The following is an 18,466-nucleotide window of genomic DNA, read 5'->3' as shown; positions in this document are numbered from 1 at the left end:
TCTGAGGCCCAACCCAGTCCAACCTGAGCCATTGACACTCCTGATACGTTTTCTTGGGGACAATGCAGAGTTCGTACTTACAAAGTTTTTCAAGAAAAAAAAAAGAAAGCATCTTAACTTTCTTCTATTATCATTCACTAATCTTCACCTTGGAGTACTGCATTCCATAAATACTAGACTTTTCTCTTGAGTACCTATGCGGACTACGAGATACTGCAGCACGGATTCATTGGGATTGACCGTGGGCCGATCATGGTGCTTGTGATTAGAATTGAATGAATTTGAATCCTTAGCCTGATGAGGACATCAGGGCTTAAACAGATGAGTATGTAAGGACTTGTACATGCATATATTTAGTTTCATATCGGTTATTCGCTGGATAGATTTTGGGTACTTATATAGGATCAAGAAATTCAAATAATACTTTCTAGTTAGCTATTTTGGATGAGGTTCTGAATTGCTATGGTAAGCTGCTACAAATATAATCTTGAAAGTGTGACAGGCTCCAAAATTTGAAGAATTGCTTCGATTCTTGAAAGGACGAAAGCCTTTAAAGTTTAATGTGCTGCTTTTGTTTTGTCCTACTCCAACAAGAGGCTATTGTTGAGTTAATCTTCACTGCTCTTCCTTACAGCTCATCAAATAAAGAGGCAAATGGAATAACACTGGTCCATGCATCCTTCCAAAATCTGATGGTAACACCATCGCATAGGTTAAAGTTTGATGTTCTTAAAACTTCTTTCAAACATAATAGGAATTTTTAATTTGCCTGCTCCAGGATGCTTCAGGTCTTCAAAGTAGTTTTCGTGCCCACTTTGCTAATACGGACACATTGAGATTGCTAATATTCTTAATATCCAGTCCCTCATCCTTCTTATCTCAGCCTACACCGTCGAGATGAAAAAGCATCATAGCTCATGTGGGTTAGAGGCCTACTTTGACAAACAAATTAAGGTGGTCCCATCAAATCTCGTCCCACCCTAGCTCGGGTTTTATCTTTTGTGCAACCAATGCAACGAATAATTCACCCTTTATCGCAATATGCGCTGTTGGATCGCATAACAGCTGCCATGAGATCTGTGTAGACAAACAAAAGAAAGTTATTATTTGGACGAGGTGTGTAGGCTTTTGCTCCTCCGTCACTATGTAGTCTTTTTTTTAGTGATTCAACTGACTGTGCTCATGCGAGATTAGTATAAGCATCTGATGTATTAAAAAAAATAAAAAAAATTTGAAATGTTTGAGATCTGTGCAAGATATGATCTAACGATTGATATTGTGAAAGGAGAACAAAAGATACAAACCGCACCCGCACCCGCACCCGCAACTCCCATATTTAGCTTGCTGAAGTGGGTGGGAGGGGGAAGCCATCCTCGGATTCCCATGGGCCACAAAATTCCTTTTGTCAGGGGGACCGAATTCCATCAAAAAGGAGGCGATTGCCAGCCTTTCACAAATTCCAAAAAAAAAAAAAAAAGGGTAAGTAGAGTACTCATGCCCCAGACTGGCTCCGTGTGACCCTCTCAGAACCCGAGCTGTAGCCACCAGTGCGGGTGAAATAGGCCGGGTTGGTTTATGACTCGACCTGATGGGATTAAATCCAATGCAACCCTATTTAAATAACTCATTAGACCGGGTTGAGCTCTAAAATAGGATCCATTCCATTTTTTGGGCTGAGTTAGAGTTTTTTGAATTCTGGCCCTACCCAATCCGATCAAATCCATTTGAAATTTGGATAATTTTAGATTTCCAACCCTACAACCTACCCCGACTCGACTGACCCGAACCTGCTAAACTATTTGGACTCGCGGGCCGCAGGGGTGCAAGCCTAACAGATCAGCTGGGTGCTTAAGGCTCGGCCCATTTGTGACTCTTATGAGTTAAGACTTAAGAGTTAAGTCTTAACTCTTAAGTCTTAAGAGTTAAGTCTTAACTCTTAAGACTTAAGAGTTAAGTCTTAACTCTTAAGACTTCGATCTCCACTCTCTAGTCTCCACTATTTCGATTTTCCACTAAGCTCCATCTCTTTGACTCTTCCCCTCTTCCGTGTAGCCATCTCGAGTCTCGACCCATCCAACTGTCCCAGTTCGGCAAATCCCTATCGGCCATCGCTCTCTCACCCAGATGGTAGACCCCATATGCAGTAGATTCGTTAGTTCTTCTTGCCCATCGCAAATTGCAATTGATCTCACCCTTTGGTCGTGCAAAACCCTCTGATGACTTCGGTGCCTGGCGACTTTGGTGTACTTCGGTCCGACTATCAGGGTACCCCCTCCTCTGAAACCCTAGAATTGTATATTTACTATTTAGGGAGAGTTGGGAGAGAGAGAAAGATCAGGAAGCGATGGCGAATTACGGTAATTATCTATCATATCTCAAGGTGGCTTCGGTAAATCTCCAATCTTTCTCGCTTTCTTCTTTGTTTTCTCAATTTCTATTAATGTGCGCGAATCGTCGGATCAGACGACGAATTAGGGTTGCAAGAATCAAATGCTTTGAGGCTTTCTTTAGAGCAACATTGTTGTCTTTCTTGCTTCCGGAGCTAATATAGGCTATAGACGGAGGGGTTGCATTAAAAGGCATGCGCCATGTGTCTTTCTTGACAAATCCAAGTCTCTCATTTCAAAAACATTTATCTAGCAGTGGCATCTTAAGTTCACCCTTTCTAGCTCTTTTTACCTATCATAATCATGACATCCTCTTGATGTTAATGATCTAGCATGCTCCTCTTTTCAGTCCTAATGATATAATTAATAATGATAGTTGAGGTCTTTGACCATAGCTTGTGACTGATCTTCAAGTTTCTTGCTTAGGGTCTCGAAAAAAAAAAGGAAGAAAAAGCAAGATATACCACAAAAAAAGCTTTGAAAACAGTTGGTAAATATAAGGTACATATAGACTAAGTAAGGAGAAAACCCTATTTTGGAGATGAATGAATTTATTTCTATTCAATTTTTTTTTATAATTATGGAATGACATAATTTTTACTTATTGTGATGTAACTACCAAAAGCACTGGACGTGTTTATTGATAGCTTTCTACAATATGTTTCTTGTATTCCCTCCTGCTCCGATAAAATAGGATTTTTGTTTAATAATTATTCTGAAATACTTTGAAAATTTTCAAAATGCAATTGTTGAACAAACATGCCCAACTCAGACCTGAACCAAACCCAAATTTTTTGGATTGGGTCCGGGTTATATATAGATCAGACCTAACTTGAATCACCTGTTGGATCAAAAATTGTAGCCATAGACCGGACTCAACCCGATCCGATCCGGTCTTTTATTGGGTTGGGTATTGGTCTAAATTAGAATCTGAATAAGAAACTAAGATGAGTCTGGGTCCAACCCAACCCATTTGCACCCTAAGCCAACCAGCATCTCGTGCAAGCACTAAATCTGGGGGTACCCAACCCATGCAGTCCAAGATTTGATTCAAAGTATCTATGGCCAGGGGAAAAAAGAAAAAAAAGGGAGAAAAAAAAACAAGTGATTGGCATCCTCATTAACCAACCCACACGCAGGACATTAGAAGCAAGACGGAGAGATTGAAGCCATAATTTAGTTGGCAGAGGACCCCACACAAGCTTCCATATAAATAAATCTAAACTCTTGCAGCTACTTATAAGCTTCCAAATGGCTTGCCACTCCTGATCTGCACCTTGAACATAGTTAAGGGCAAGATGTTGATCCAAGCTCGTCAACCACAGTGCTGGGTAGCTGTAATAGGTTTGTTTCGTACTAACTGAACCATATCTCCACAAAAAGGCTACTAAAGTAACGGTATCTTCCATGCCTCTCCACAGTGTCAAAAATCATTGCGCAAAGTATTAGCAAAAGTAGGCAAACGGGACATTACTTCAAAAATTTAAGTCTATAATAGACATTGGCCACAGTAATACTACAATGGTAAATCTTGGATATTTGCTGGGTAGATCTTGAATACTTATATAGGATCAAGAAATCCAAATAATACCTTCCGACTAGCCATTTTAGATGAGGTCTTGGATTGTTACAAAGCTTCTGCCCATTTCTATGGGTCAAAGAAGCCATATGGTGTGATGTATTGCCGTTGCCCCCTTTGTTCATGTATTATGAGTTGTGTCACATAACGAAGCACCATGAATGGTGGGAGGTGGTTGAGTGACTTTCTTTCTTTTTTTTTATTATTTTTTTGTATTTTTTATTTTTAACTAGTTTGGTTCATGCAAAGAATTTTTTTTACTAAAATATCTTTTTTATAAGATAATTTCTAAAAATATGATGCTTAAAAAATAATTTTAAAATATTTGGTTGATATGAAAAAATGGTACATTCTAAAGTGGTTTATAATTTATATATGGTTGAACATCTACTTTTGTAAAAAGATTGTATAAAATATATAATATATTTTTAATAAAAAAATTTATCAATAAATTTTGATGGCTTAAAAATATTTTTTTGAAAAAAGAGACCTTAATTTTTAACTGACGAGAAAAAAGTTTTTTCATATACATGGTTGTTGTAAGCTACCTACCTCAACCACTGACTTGGTGGGCCAGGCGGCGCATGTATTCCAATAACCACTCCCTTCACAGAGATGATACACTGCTGGGACCCATGGAAAAGCTTAGCTAAGCAATGCGATGGTAGCTCGCAAAAAATAACAAAAGACTCCTCTGGTTCGGGGGAAAAAAAAAGTCAACAAAAAATTAAAAAAATGCTTCTTATTTAATTAGAGTTTTTTTTAGAAAATAAATTTTTATATTTTATAAAAATAAAAAATTTCTGAACATGCCCGCATTTATTCCGGTCATCAACAAAAAGAAAGACAACATGGCATGTGGACCCGCAATTTGACGAGGTCAATCAATACTAGATCTCGGAATTAAGAGGAACCCGTGGTATAGGCAACAAGGAATCTAGGATCAAAATTTTGAAAGGTGAATTTTTGAGTTATTAAACATTTGCATGCTAGTTGTAGATTTTGTTTCTGAAAATTTGTCTTTAAATTAGTTTCTATTACAGTTTACTATGATATTTGGTACTTATTTGAACATTCCTTTTTTTATTAATATATACATATATACCTTGATCCAATCCAACCAAAAATTTAGAGGCAATTTACTGGATATACTGTTAGCTTATTCTTCTTTTTCTTGTCTTTTTATCAGATTGCAAAGTGTTGATCGGATGGGCTTATGGGCGAGCACTAAGGGATTAAGATTTAGTTAGTTTCCATCATTTCAGTAAATTTGTGTTGAAAAATATTGCATAATTTGGAAATAATGACTCTTTCTAATTGAAGTTAACTTGATTTATGAAGTCAATAATGATTCAATTTTCTAGACGCTCTATCTTATATAACTTCTTGCTTTGATGCATATATGTTTGTAAAGCGAGAAATTCAGGCAAGTTTTACATATTCTATGGATCAATCCTACGAGATGTTGAATCGTGTATTATGTGCTCAACTCACGCTCGTAGGATAGGTCTTGATGTTATCCCAAAGATTTTTTTTTTTTGATTATTCAAGAAATATTGGGATAGATTTTTTCAATACAAGCGAGGCATTTAAACTTGCTCATAGCTGGCCGTTTACTTTCATTCTATCACATTATCCTCTTGTGAAAAATAAAACAAGTACTTGATGATATGTCTGGCCGTTGCGACCAACCTCCTTCTTCTTCCTCTTCTTCGGTGGGAATGAGGATTGACACCTCTCCATCATGGGGGTGGAGGCATCTTCGACACTTTTTTTTTAAAAAAAAACATCTTAGGAGCCGGGAATTAAAATTAGTGAAGTCGTTGGACGGGACATTTCAATTTTGGTCAATAGAGATTTTTTGTTATACTGAGGTCCATGGTAGGGTGGGAAAATAATTACCCGTATTTATAAATGGGTGAACATGTAGAGGAGCCGGGGACTTCCTAGTTGTTAGGGTACACTGACTTCTTCGACTTCTCTCCATGTCTCTCTAAGGAGAGGCAACATGCCAAAATAATGGTGGGTTGGCGAATCCAAACAGGTCCACAATTGGGTTGGCGAATACAAATTAGGATAAACTACGGCAAGATGATCACGTTAGTTTCACTCGACGTGGGTTTCACTTAAAGTTTATGTAGGACCTGGGATATAAAACCGGGTCAGGTTTATGCTGTGCTCATAGATGCCGTTTAGCTTTCGTCAGATAAAAACATCATGGATTCTTTCAAAACAATTTAAACAAGATTACCACACAAAGAAATCGTTCAATCAAATGATAAGGTCTTGCAAAGTTGGGACACATACATCCGGAAGTCGTGGGGGATGCATCTCTTCGTTCACCATGGCCACCAACCAACAACCACACCGTAAGCGTCCTCTCTCTCTCTCTCACTCACCAACTCAGCCTGTGTCTCACTCATACATAATAAAAAAAGAAAAGACAAACAGACAGCAGAAACTTCTTGGTTTCAGGTTTCTTTACAGCTCAATATCACGTTGGATTCTCTCGACCAAAAACCCTAGCCGTACGTTCACCAAACACTGCATGGCTTCAAGGATTTGCAGCTCTCGATCTCCTCCAACTCCGGACTGACTCCCCATCCCAAAGACCCCTCTATTTAAACCCCACACACCATATATTAACTCATAGGGTGATCCGGAGGAGGACAGAAGCAAATAAGTCAGCGAAAGAGAGACGGCAACCATGCTTCCCATCCTCCTCCTTTGTCTCCTCGTTTCCTCCTCTCACGCCGCAGACTTCTGCGTGGCGGATCTAACCGGCCCAGAGACCCCCTCGGGCTACCAGTGCAAGAAAGAATCTGCTGTCACCGCCGACGACTTCGTCATCACCGGCCTCGGCGTGCCCGGCAACTTTTCCACCATGTTTAAGGCAGCGCCGAAGACGGCCTTTGTCGCCCAGTTTCCTGGCCTCAATGGGCTTGGCATCTCAGCTGCCTACGTCTATTATGCCCCTGGGGGTTTTATCCCCGTCCACAGCCACCCGGCCGGCACTGAACTCCTTGTGGTTACCGAGGGCACCCTCTTGGCAGGCTTTATCTCCTCCGCCAATAACCCCTACTATAAAACCCTCAACAAGGGCGACGCCATGGTCTTCCCCCAGGGGCTGCTGCACTTCCAAGTGAATGTTGGTGAGACGACAGCGGTAGGCGTCGTGGGATTCAGCAGCCCGAGCCCTGGGATCCAAGTAACATCGCCCGCGCTCTTTTCGAACAATTTGCCATCGGCAGTGGTCGAGAAGGTTACCTACCTTGATGATGCCGAAGTGAAGAAGCTCAAGAAGATGCTCGGAGGGACCGGATAAATGAGAGAGCTCGCTGGCCGAGAGTCGATTTAATGGGTGCCGGGTTTCTTAATTTGAGGGTGTTGTCTGTGTTAAGTGTTTGATTTAGTCCTTAATTTTGTTGTGGGCATATTGGTGGTGTATGAAGTCCTGTTTCAGGTGTGGTCTTCTGTGGGCACCAAATCTAATTTTGATGTAATAAACACTAATTGTTCAATTTTTTCTCTCTTTTTTTTTTTTTAAACTTTAACATGATACCTAAATACCTCATATAAATCCCGTGCCATAGATAAAAAAAAAGGAATATGCATTTAAAAGGTGGAGATTACAGTTGGGTGTGGAACAAAAATGGAACCGTTCAGCAATATCATCAACATTCCCATTCTTCAAAATGGAAAAATAATTCTTATCGGCGAATGCTAATTAGGATTGTCCTAAAGACTTATCAATTTAACATTTATTACTTATCAAATTTGTAGAAATATCACTTAGAAAAAATTGTACACTATTCAGGCTCTTCTAGAGGAATGTCTCGTACAATTAATATGTCATATGGCATGGTTTACAATTGGTAATTAGGAAAAAACGTGTGAAGGTTATATCATGGACACAATATTGAAGGTTCTTATAAAAATAGTAAGAGATCAATAGGACCAGTTGTTTGACATTTCATATATACTTTTTGAAATGATTTAGAAATAATGCATGAATATTTCTTAAAATTCAAGAATTATATACAAACTTAATTCAAGAACTTGTCAGTTATCATCATGTTACACTTAAGGATATCAAACATTCGCTGGACATATGCATAAAATCCTCCGAATGCCATTGATTCTTTATCGAAATCCTCATGTAGGTTATGATAGATCTACAAGTGGGTAGGTCCAACTAAAGTTATAGCAATTATAATACCCACTAGGTGGGTAACTTAAGAGGGTGCCGTAATAATGAATGAATATATGCATGGAGTATTCTAGTTCGTCTTGTGCCAATGGCCCCATTCTTCTTGGTATAATGTCCATCTCATGCAGTTGCGGAGTCTTTTTCTTGGGTAAGCTATATGGCCAAGTGGTTCATCCATCATGCTCACTTGATACTTGACCCGTCTTCTTTTGATCTTTTTTGTTTTTTCTCTTTGTTGGAAATCATACTTTTATGCAGGATGAAAAAGAAAGGTTGATCATCTTTTGTCAAACTAGTCTGCTTTGTAGCCCTCTCCATTATTTTATTCAAGATCTGCACTTATTCATAGAAAAAAATTTCTTGTGGAGGTGGTTTGTCAACCTTTTAGAAACGGAGGGCTAGGAATTCACTCCTTGCTTGTGAGGTGAGAGCTCTTTGTTGCTGGATACCTTCTTGAGACTAAGAATTTCTAGAGTACCTTGATGAGGGCCAAACACGACACGCGGACCTCAGCACTTGGTTTTCAGACTGGACAATATAGTTCATTCATCTGGAGAGAGATCTATGCCCACGCCCTGGTGGTGCTCCCTAGGATCAGATGGTCTATGGGAGATGGTCATTCTATTGATATGATGGATGATAGATGGCTGACGGAGCAGCTGCTTGGTCTGTGGCCTACCATGATCAATCTAGAGAACTCGGCCGGCCGCAGAGTTTGTGACTTATTCATCTCGGGGGCGAGGAGATGGGATGAGGACGCCATATGGCGAGCCTTTAGAGTGTAGTTGGTAGAGAGATTTCTGGCTCTATCAATTTCCACTAGAGGGGAGCGTAGACAGGAGGGTCTAGAGAGTGACCGGCAAGTCGAACGTCAGTACTCAAGACCTCTATGACTTGGTTAGTGTCAAGGTGACTCGGCGGATTGAGTGAGGCTGGATTTGGAGGCTTCACATTCACCCTTACATTGCTTTATTCATTTGAAAGCTAGCATGGGGTTGCTTACCGACCATGAGTGTGCTAGCCAAACAAAGGTTGAGAATAAGTACTGTTACTGGTGGTCCAAACCGAGAACGATTGGCACAGCGGTGTGAACGGGATTCCGTCTGAGTTGCCTTGGTTGGTGTTGATTGTGCTCCACCTTCCACCGGAAAACCTGCAAGCAAGCCTCGCACCACCACTGGGGTAGTGGGGGCCCTCCGACGATCAAGTCAGAGGAGATTGGAGGAGAAGGAGAGATAATAGTAGCAAGTAGGAGAATGCTCTGGAAGTTCTTGCTTACCTCCCCCCTTCTCCCCCCCAGCAGCATATATACCAGGCTGGGGGGTCCTTCTGGGGGGTTGGTCATCGTGTGGCACGATGGAGTTGCCACTGACATGGCCGTTACAGGGCGTCGTGGGGCAGCGCTGGGTACGGCCATGACAGGGCGTAGTGGAGCTCCGCTTTGTACGGCTGTTACAGGAGATCGTGGAGCAGCGCCGGATACGACCGTTGCAGGGAGTAGTGGAGCAGAGGGTCGCGGCGTGCTTCAGGAGAACAGCCTGTCGTTGTCGAGAGATTGCCGACTCGGGGTCGGATTGCTGGATCAAGGGGCAGCCGACTCGGGGTCGGGCTGCGAAGCTGAAGATATCCGACTCGGGGTCGGACTGCTGGATCAAGGGGCAGCCGACTCGAGGTCGGGCTGCGAAGCCGAAGATATCCGACTCGGGGTCGGACTGCTGGATCAAGGGGCAACTGTAGTCTTCTAGGGCGCGCGTGCCGGTCACGTGGGGCATGGTGGCTGAGTTCCCCCGTAACAGTAGCCCCCCACTTCCGAGCCTGGAGCCAGAAGGGGAACGGGTGAAGGAAGTGATGCTTCGAGATTGTCGCCATCCCTCGGAGAGGCGCGCGCGCTTCGAGCTCCCCGCCTTCTTTATGGCGTATGGCGGTTGTTGCTGACCTGGCAGTCTGAGGATTTCGGCGGACATCCTTCCTTAATGGCGTCGATTCGCCTTTGGGGCGCGAGCGACCCTTCGGCAGCCAGGCGTCCTCTGGCGTCACCGAGGCGTCACCCACCTTTCCGCCTATTTAACCGGGGGTCCTCCTCCGTCCGCCTTTCTCTTTACAGACATCTTCGAGTTTCTCCTTTGCGCTGCCGTCATCGCCGTCGGACTGTTCGCTTGCTCCTCCTTTGACGCTCTCGGAGCCGTTCTTCCTTCTCTTCCAGTGAGTTGCTCCATTCTTTAATTTAGGGCTCTCCATACTCTCCTTTTGTATTAGTGTACTCCAGTCGTTCCGGTCTTTTTCCCCTTCTCGACCCTGTCCTGACCGTAGATTCACTGGCCATTAGGGATGGGCGAAGTGAGAGCAGACCGCATTAAGTCGGAGTTGGCCGCCGAAGACCTAGATAGGTTCGTGGCTCGATACCACCTTCCCGAGGCCTGCAATGTTACGCTCTCGGGGCCTGAGGAGAGGATGTCCCACCCTCCTCCAGGGAAGGTTGCCATCAATGAGGGCATTCTTCAGGCCGGGTTCCGCTTTCCCCCCTCGGACTTAGTCGTTCAGGTGCTTCGGGGTTTAAGAGTGGCGCCGACGCAGCTGGTGCCGAACTCATGGCGCACCCTGACAGCCTTTCAGGTTCTCTGCCGCATGCACGAGGTTCCCGCCACCCTGAATGTCTTTTGGGAATGCTACGGCCTGAGTGGCCACCTCCAGGATAAAGGGTGGTGGTGCTTTGCGGCGCGGCGAGGGTGCGGCCTCGTCAAGGAGGCTCCCACCTCCATTCACGGCTGGAAGGGGCGCTTCTTTTTCGTTGACGCAGATCCCTCTTGGGGAATCAGGGCAACCTGGGAGACGCCGATGAAGTCCCCGATTGGCCTATCGAGGTTGTCGAGGGAGGAATCCGACGGCGTCGCCGTCTTGAAGGAGTTGGTTGCCGAGGGTCGGCTCCCCCCGGTGTCTCGCCTTATTTCCTAGGATACCTTGGTGAACGTCGGTCTGAGCTCGGTCCCCACTGACCGTGAGCCCGCCACCATTTCTTTTTTAGCTCTTTTTTCCTCTTTCGTTTCGTTCTTTCCTTCAGTTTCTCAACCTCCGACCACCTCGTCCTTTTTGCAGAGATCGACGACGTCATGCGGTCGGACAAGGCAACGGCTGTTGGTAGGACGTCCCTACTGGAAGCAGTCCGGAGGAAGAAACGAGCTCCTCCGAGCGGGGCTCCACCGGCGAAGAAGTCCCGCCGGCAGGCGACTCCGACGCCGACAGACGGGTCCGGACCCACCGATCAGGGGGACGCCGCGGGCGCGGACCGGGAGTTGACGCTGTATCAGCCCTCCGATGCCGAGACTACCGTTTCTCCGGAGGCATCACCCGGGCGCGCCCAAGATGGACGGGTCGGACGTGATCGGTCCCCAGCCCAGCCTTCGACTCGGTCGGCTCCGGATGATACGAGGAGGGACGCGCCGAGGCCCCGGCCGAGCGGGACCCTGTCAATTTCAGGGGCGGTCCCCGCCCCGAGCGTGGTCAGCATGACTCTTCCCCAAGCGATGGGTAAGGGTAAGGCTGCGGAACCGCCGTCCGACTCCGGGGAGAAGTCGGGGTCGGCCTTCACTTTCGCCGGCGCCCGAAACCTCATCGAGACGGTACTGCTGGAGAAGGACCGCAGGCAGGTCCGGGAGATGAGGGTCCCTGACGTTGGGGCTGCCAGCTGCGTCTGTCTCATGTCGGTGAGTGTTCTTTCGATCGCTTTCATCATTTATAGGCTCTGTTGATCCCCGCCTGACGCCCTCGTTTTTCCTATCTCTTAGCTCGCCCAGTACATGATCCGCCTGGAGGAGTGCTACGAGGAACAGGCGAGGCTTCTGGCGAGGGCCGAGAGCCAACTGAAGGCAATAGAGGAGGGAGGTCAGGCTGCGGCGGGGAGGACGACCAGGGACCTCGAGACGAGGCTCCAGGTGGCCGAAGAGCGGGCACTCGGCTTCGCCACCCTCGAGAAGCAACTGTTGGAGGCTCGGGAGCAACTCAAGGTTGCCTCAGGTCTCGAGGGCGAGATCAAGAAGGCGGAGGAGCGGGCCGAGAAGCAGTCCCGGAAGGCTGCCGACTACCGGGAGAGGTGGGAGAAGGCCCAGCGGTCAGCCGAGAACGCCCGCAACCGGACCCGGTCTCTTGAAGCCAAGCTGGGCGAATTGGAGTCGGCCTTGGAGAAGTCCTGCGCGAGCGACCAGGAGCTTCATTCGCGCCTGGAGGAGGCTGAGGCTGCTCGCATCGCTGCCGAGGCGAAGCACAAGGAGGCCCAGGCTGATCTGCTGAGGATCTCCTCCGAGGCGGATGACTGGATTGTGGCGAAGGTCTTGGAGGCAAAAGCTCAGATTATGGAGCGAGCAGAGGCGGCGCTGGCCGAGAAGAGTGCGGAGATCGGGCGTCAGGCGGTACAGGCTTATCGTCAGTCCGCCGAGTTCACCCGTGACATGTCGGGGGCGGTACAGGCCTATCGTCAGTCTGACGAGTTCGTCCGTGACATGTCGGACGCGGGGTCCGACTCCTTTGTCTTAGGATTCGAGGAAGGCCTGGCAAGGGTGTCGGCTAAGTACCCCGAAATTGACCTGAGTGGGATCTCCCTTCTCGACTCCCCTCCGGCGCCATTGCCTGCTGATTCTCCAACCGTCTCTCTACCCCTTGCAGACGTGCCGGGCGTTCCCGACCCGGGGGTTCCTCCAAGCTGACCCTCTGTACTTTTCTTTGTGTGTTGGCGTTTTGCCAAGTTGTATGAGTCTCGGCCCTGAAACAATGAAAGTTAATGCAAATAGAGTTTCTTCATTTCGCTTTCGTCCTTCTTTTTAACTCTTGGTAGTGTCTCGCTGACTCCCGACTCTTGAAATTTTTCTGGCGCTAGGCCGGGTATCTGAGGGTTAGGCCTCAGAAAATTCTTCCGGCGCTAAGCCAGGCATCCGAGGGTTAGGCCTCAGGAAATCCTTCCGGCGCTAAGCCAGGCATCCGAGGGTTAGGCCTCAGGAAATCCTTCCGGCGCTAAGCCAGGCATCCGAGGGTTAGGCCTCAGGAAATCCTTCCGGCGCTAAGCCAGGCATCCGAGGGTTAGGCCTCAGGAAATCCTTCCGGCGCTAAGCCAGGCATCCGAGGGTTAGGCCTCAGGAAATTCTTCCGGCCCTAAGCCAGGCATCCGAGGGTTAGGCCTCAGGAAATCCTTCCGGCGCTAAGCCAGGCATCCGAGGGTTAGGCCTCAGGAAATTCTTCCGGCGCTAAGCCAGGCATCCGAGGGTTAGGCCTCAGGAAATTCTTCCGGCGCTAAGCCAGGCATCCGAGGGTTAGGCCTCAGGAAATTCTTCCGGCGCTAAGCCAGGCATCCGAGGGCTAGGCCTCAGGAAATTCCGCTCGTTGGTCGGCCAAGGCTGGCGCAAGCCGAGGCGACCGGTCGGGGCTTCAGGCTAGTCTGCTCCCGGGATGATCATCGGGTTAGCCTGGCATCTGAGGGCCGAGCCTCGGGAGATTCCGCTCGTTGGTCGGCCAAGGCTGGCGCAAGCCGAGGCGACCGGTCGGGGCTTCAGGCTAGTCTGCTCTTGGGATGATCATCGGGTTAGCCTGGCATCCGAGGGCCGAGCCTCGGGAGATTCCGCTCGTTGGTCGGCCAAGGCTGGCGCAAGCCGAGGCGACCGGTCGGGGCTTCAGGCTAGTCTGCTCCCGGGATGACCATCGGGTTAGCCTGGCATCCGAGGGCCGAGCCTCGGGAAATTTCGCTCGTTGGTCGGCCAAGGCTGGCGCAAGCCGAGGCGACCGGTCGGGGCTTCAGGCTAGTCTGCTCCCGGGATGATCATCGGGTTAGCCTGGCATCCGAGGGCCGAGCCTCGGGAAATTCCGCTCGTTGGTCGGCCAAGGCTGGCGCAAGCCGAGGCGACCGGTCGGGGCTTCAGGCTAGTCTGCTCCCGGGATGATCATCAGGTTAGCCTGGCATCCGAGGGCCGAGCCTCGGGAAATTCCGCTCGCTGGTCGGCCAAGGCTGGCGCAAGCCGAGGCGACCGGTCGGGGCTTCAGGCTAGTCTGCCCCCGGGATGATCATCGGGTTAGCCTGGCATCCGAGGGCCGAGCCTCGGGAAATTCCGCTCGTTGGTCGGCCAAGGCTGGCGCAAGCCGAGGCGACCGGTCGGGGCTTCAGGCTAGTCTGCTCCCGGGATGATCATCGGGTTAGCCTGGCATCCGAGGGCCGAGCCTCGGGAAATTCCGCTCGCTGGTCGTGCGCCTGTCGCTTGCCGCCCGACGGGATCTCTCCGTGGCCAGCTGCGACCGTGTTTCTCCTCCTCTTCAAGCGTCGCCTGGGGAACACCAGATGGGCATTAAATGCTAATTAAGGGGTTACCTGGAAAATCGGATCGCCAGTTGCTGCTTGCGAGGAGTGTCAGTTAAGCGGCCGTGATACGCGCGTTCTTCGAGGCGGACGCGGCCTGGGGCGCGAGCGGAGATACGTGGACCTAAGGGTACAGGCCACCCGGAGTGTCCTGCACAAAGAATGCGATTAAGGAGAATGACGCTTAGAAAATCGCGGGAGGATACGCCTCGAGAGCCGGATCAGCTCCGGATTCAATGCGCCCGTATTTATTGGAGCCACCCGCATCGGAACGACCGGGGGGCCGCAGTTTGGCTATAAATATAGGTGCAGGTGCGATGGAGGCTGCCAAGCCGGAGCTGTTCAGGTTGCCATGGATCGTGGGCCTCCTCTCCGGCGCATGGTTGAGAGACCCCTACCGAAGGAACGGGAGGCGCGCCCTTCGCGACTTCCGCCAACTAGCCGTTTCATCTGGGATCAACAAGGAGGTTCTCCCCGGCGGAACTCCGCTCTAGGCGTTTCATCCGGGATCACGTCTCCCCTCCTTGAAGTTCGGCCTCCCGATTGAGCTCCGCACCAGGCGCCTGATCCGGGACCGCGCCTCCATATGCTCTTCTCCCTTGTATTCCTTCTCTCCCCTAGCACTGGGGAGGACTGGAATATCCCTTGGAGGTGGCGTTCCCCTGGAGGCAGCGGGAGCTTCGTCTGCGGCGGCTCCTCGTCCTTTTCGTGGGGCGTGGATGGCGCCTCCGGTTGGAGGCAGTGTGGATGAGGATGATAGTGTTATTTTGATGATTAACAAGCAATTCTCTAGAGTATGCTATAAGTTAAAATTGATACTTCATTTATAAGTTCATTGCTCTCAGTACATTTGCTTAATTGGAAATATATATATGGTCTTGTTCATTTGGATGAAACTAACCTTGAGAATGCAGCAAAGTGTGGATTGAGTCGACCCATAGGTTGATTGGGTCGACCCCGGCACATCGAGGAATCATCTGGCACACTCCTGCAAAAACAGCACAAATGAACAGTGAGTTGGGTCGACCCAAGGTAAGCAAGAGTCGACCCAACCTCCAAAGAACCTCAAAATGCAAAGGAAGAATGCTCTCTGGATTTACTGAGAGGGTCGACCCAAGAAGAAGTTGAGTCGACCCAAGTAAACCTTGAGTCGACCCAAGAAAAGGTTGAGTCGACCCAAGTGAAAAAAGGCTGAAATTCAAGGCTCTGAATTTTCTGAAGTTGACCTTGGGTCGACCCAAAGAAAGGTTGGGTCGACCCAAGGCAACAGAAGGCTGAATTTCAAGTTTCTGTGTTTTCTGAGAGGGTCGACCCAAGAAATGGTTGAGTCGACCCAAGTAAAGGTTGGGTCGACCCAAGGACAGGTTGAGCCGACCCAAACACGGGCTGAACATAACGGCTAGTTGTGCAGAAATGCTTTTTGGACTCCCAACGGCTATAAACGGCTAGTTTCTTCAATCCAACGGTCAGAAAGGACTATTTGGAGGTTGGAGAAGTATTTAAGAGGGAGTATTCATCAGAAGAAGCAAGCTTTGGGGAAAATACATCAAGTGCATTCAAGAGAGAACCCTAGCAAGACAAGCTTCATCAAGAGCTTCATTCAAGAATCAAAGAAAGGGATTGAGCAGATTCAAAGAGGCATTAAGAGCTCCTTCCCCCATTGAAGAGTGAAGCTTCCTTGACCAAGAAGAGCAAAGCGACTTCAAAGCGATAATTTCTTTCTAACTCTTCTTGTTGTTCATATTGCTTTATATGCTCATCTAGGAGTTTAAATCTTTTCTTTTCATTTGTTTAAACACTTTGTAAAGGTTCGTTGGTAAGCCCGCAAAACCAACAAAGGTTCGTTGGTAAGCCCGCAAAACCAACAAAGGTTTTTGGTGAACCCGGAAAACCAAAGTTGTATAGGTTCGTTGGTGAGCCCGCAAAACCAACAAGGTTCTTGGTGAGCCCGGAAAACCAAGTGTATAGGTTCGTTGGTGAGCCCGTAAAACCAACAAGGTTTTTGGATTGTGAGCCCGGAAAACAATCCAACTGTAATCCGCAAGATTATAGTGAATTCTCAAGGGTACGCTTGGGGAGTGGACGTAGGTGCTAAGGAGAGCACCGAACCACTATATATTGGTGTGTTTGCATTGTGTTTGTGCTTTCATTTTCTCTTGCTTTATCTTCTCTTCTTGCATTAGATTAACTCACTTAAATAACCTAAGAGAGCATCCATCGCACTTAATTAAGAAAGTTATAAAAGTACCAAAAATTTAGAAGAAACCAATTCACCCCCCCTCTTGGATTGTCACCTTGGGCAACAAGTGGTATCAGAGCAAGGTGCTCTAATAGTACCCATTGATCTCACAATCAAGAGTTAAAGATCATGACAACCCAAGTAGGATGTTCTATAGGAGAGGGACAATTAATTGATAGACCACCTCTATTTAATGGCACAAACTACACTTATTGGAAAGCTAGAATGAGGATATTCATTCAAGCTTCAAACTATGAATTATGGTACATCATTACTAGAGGCCCTCACTCACTCTCTCACACTATTAATGAAAAAGACTTAGCACAATTGAATGCTAATGCTATGAACATACTATATTGTGCTATCCATGAAACTGAATTTAATAAAATCTCTGCATGTTTATCTGCTAAGAAAATCTGGGATACTTTAGAAAATATTTATGACAATATTCTGTTTAGCTCACATATGCTTCAATTACATACTAACAGTGAGCCTGCAGAAAACGATGTTGAATCTCCCAATCCGGAAGAAAGAACAACAAATGAAGAATTCGGTGATGAAAACAAGGATCCATACCCAAACACCGAAAAATTCAAAAGCTTCCTAAAGACAAAGAAGAAGAGGAAGCAAGAAGAAAGTAAGAAAGAGATAAAAAGGAAGAAAGCCTTGACCAAGGAAGAGTCAAGCAAGAAAATAAAAGTTAGGAGCAACAATGATGATACTAGCTCCAAAGAAATACAAGGGGTAACTAACTTGTGCTTTATGGCACAAGAAGATAAGGTACAATCTGAATCTACTCTTACATCAAATGATTTTCAAGAAGAATTTTCTTATGATGAATTATTAAATGCTTTTCATGAATTGTATTGTGAATGTAGAAAACTAGCTATGAAGAATAAAAATTCTAAGAAACTAAATCTAAAAATTTCAAAAGAAAGAAATTCTTTTGGTGAAATACAAGACAAACTAAATTCTGAAAATGAAAGCTTAAGGTTAAATTCAGAACAATTGATTCAAAAAAATCAGAATTTAATTAAAGAAAATCAAAACCTAAATGAAGAAATCAACCAATTAAAATCTTTTATTAACAAATCCACTGTAAGTTCAGAAAAATTAAAAACGATGTTTGAAAGCCAACATGCTGTTTTTGATAAATCAAGACTTGGCTGGATTCCTTTGCTCAATAATAAAACCCTAAAGAAAAAGGTTATCAATTTGCCAAGCAAACCATCAAATAAGATAACTTATTTCAAATATAAAAAGATTGGGCATAAAAACTTTACTTATGGTTCTAATTCGAATAAATCAAATGGTAAAGTTATTACGATTAAACAAATTTGGATTCCAAAAGGAACCATATGCACTAACCCTCAAGGACCCAAGCAAGCTTGGGTACCCAAAATGAAAAATATGAGGGTATAGATGTAGGTGTGCCAAGCTACCCATGGAACAAATGAAATTTTCATACAAATGGGTGCATTGACACATAATTAAAGATAAGTCTCATTTTATTCATTAAATTTAGTATAAGGTTTAACATTCTACTTCGTGTATTGAAATTATCTTTTTTATGAAATTACGATACTCTCTGCATCAAAGTTTTTAAATGCCTCATATGTTAAATTTTATCTCAACGAGTTTAGCATGAAACTTTCTAGTGCTTGCATCATGATAAGAAAACAATGAATGGATATATATATAACCTTCTTCTTCAAGTTTA

General features: G+C 46.3%; 1 protein-coding gene across 1 annotated transcript; it reads left to right on the top strand.

The window, feature by feature from the left end:
* The first annotated feature begins 6,284 nt into the window (after positions 1 to 6,284).
* On the top strand, positions 6,285 to 7,487 carry LOC103704906 (germin-like protein 8-14). Its single transcript, XM_008788411.6, has one exon. It carries the CDS (start codon positions 6,674 to 6,676, stop codon positions 7,289 to 7,291), a length of 618 nt encoding a protein of 205 aa, XP_008786633.1. The 5' UTR covers positions 6,285 to 6,673; the 3' UTR covers positions 7,292 to 7,487.
* Positions 7,488 to 18,466: the final 10,979 nt, after the last annotated feature.

Source organism: Phoenix dactylifera, chromosome 5 (genome assembly GCF_051530095.1).
Source record: "Phoenix dactylifera cultivar Ajwa chromosome 5, Ajwa_hap1_PhDact_Kaust_v1.1, whole genome shotgun sequence".
NCBI lineage: Eukaryota > Viridiplantae > Streptophyta > Magnoliopsida > Arecales > Arecaceae > Phoenix > Phoenix dactylifera.
This window is presented reverse-complemented; position numbering and strand designations above follow the sequence as displayed.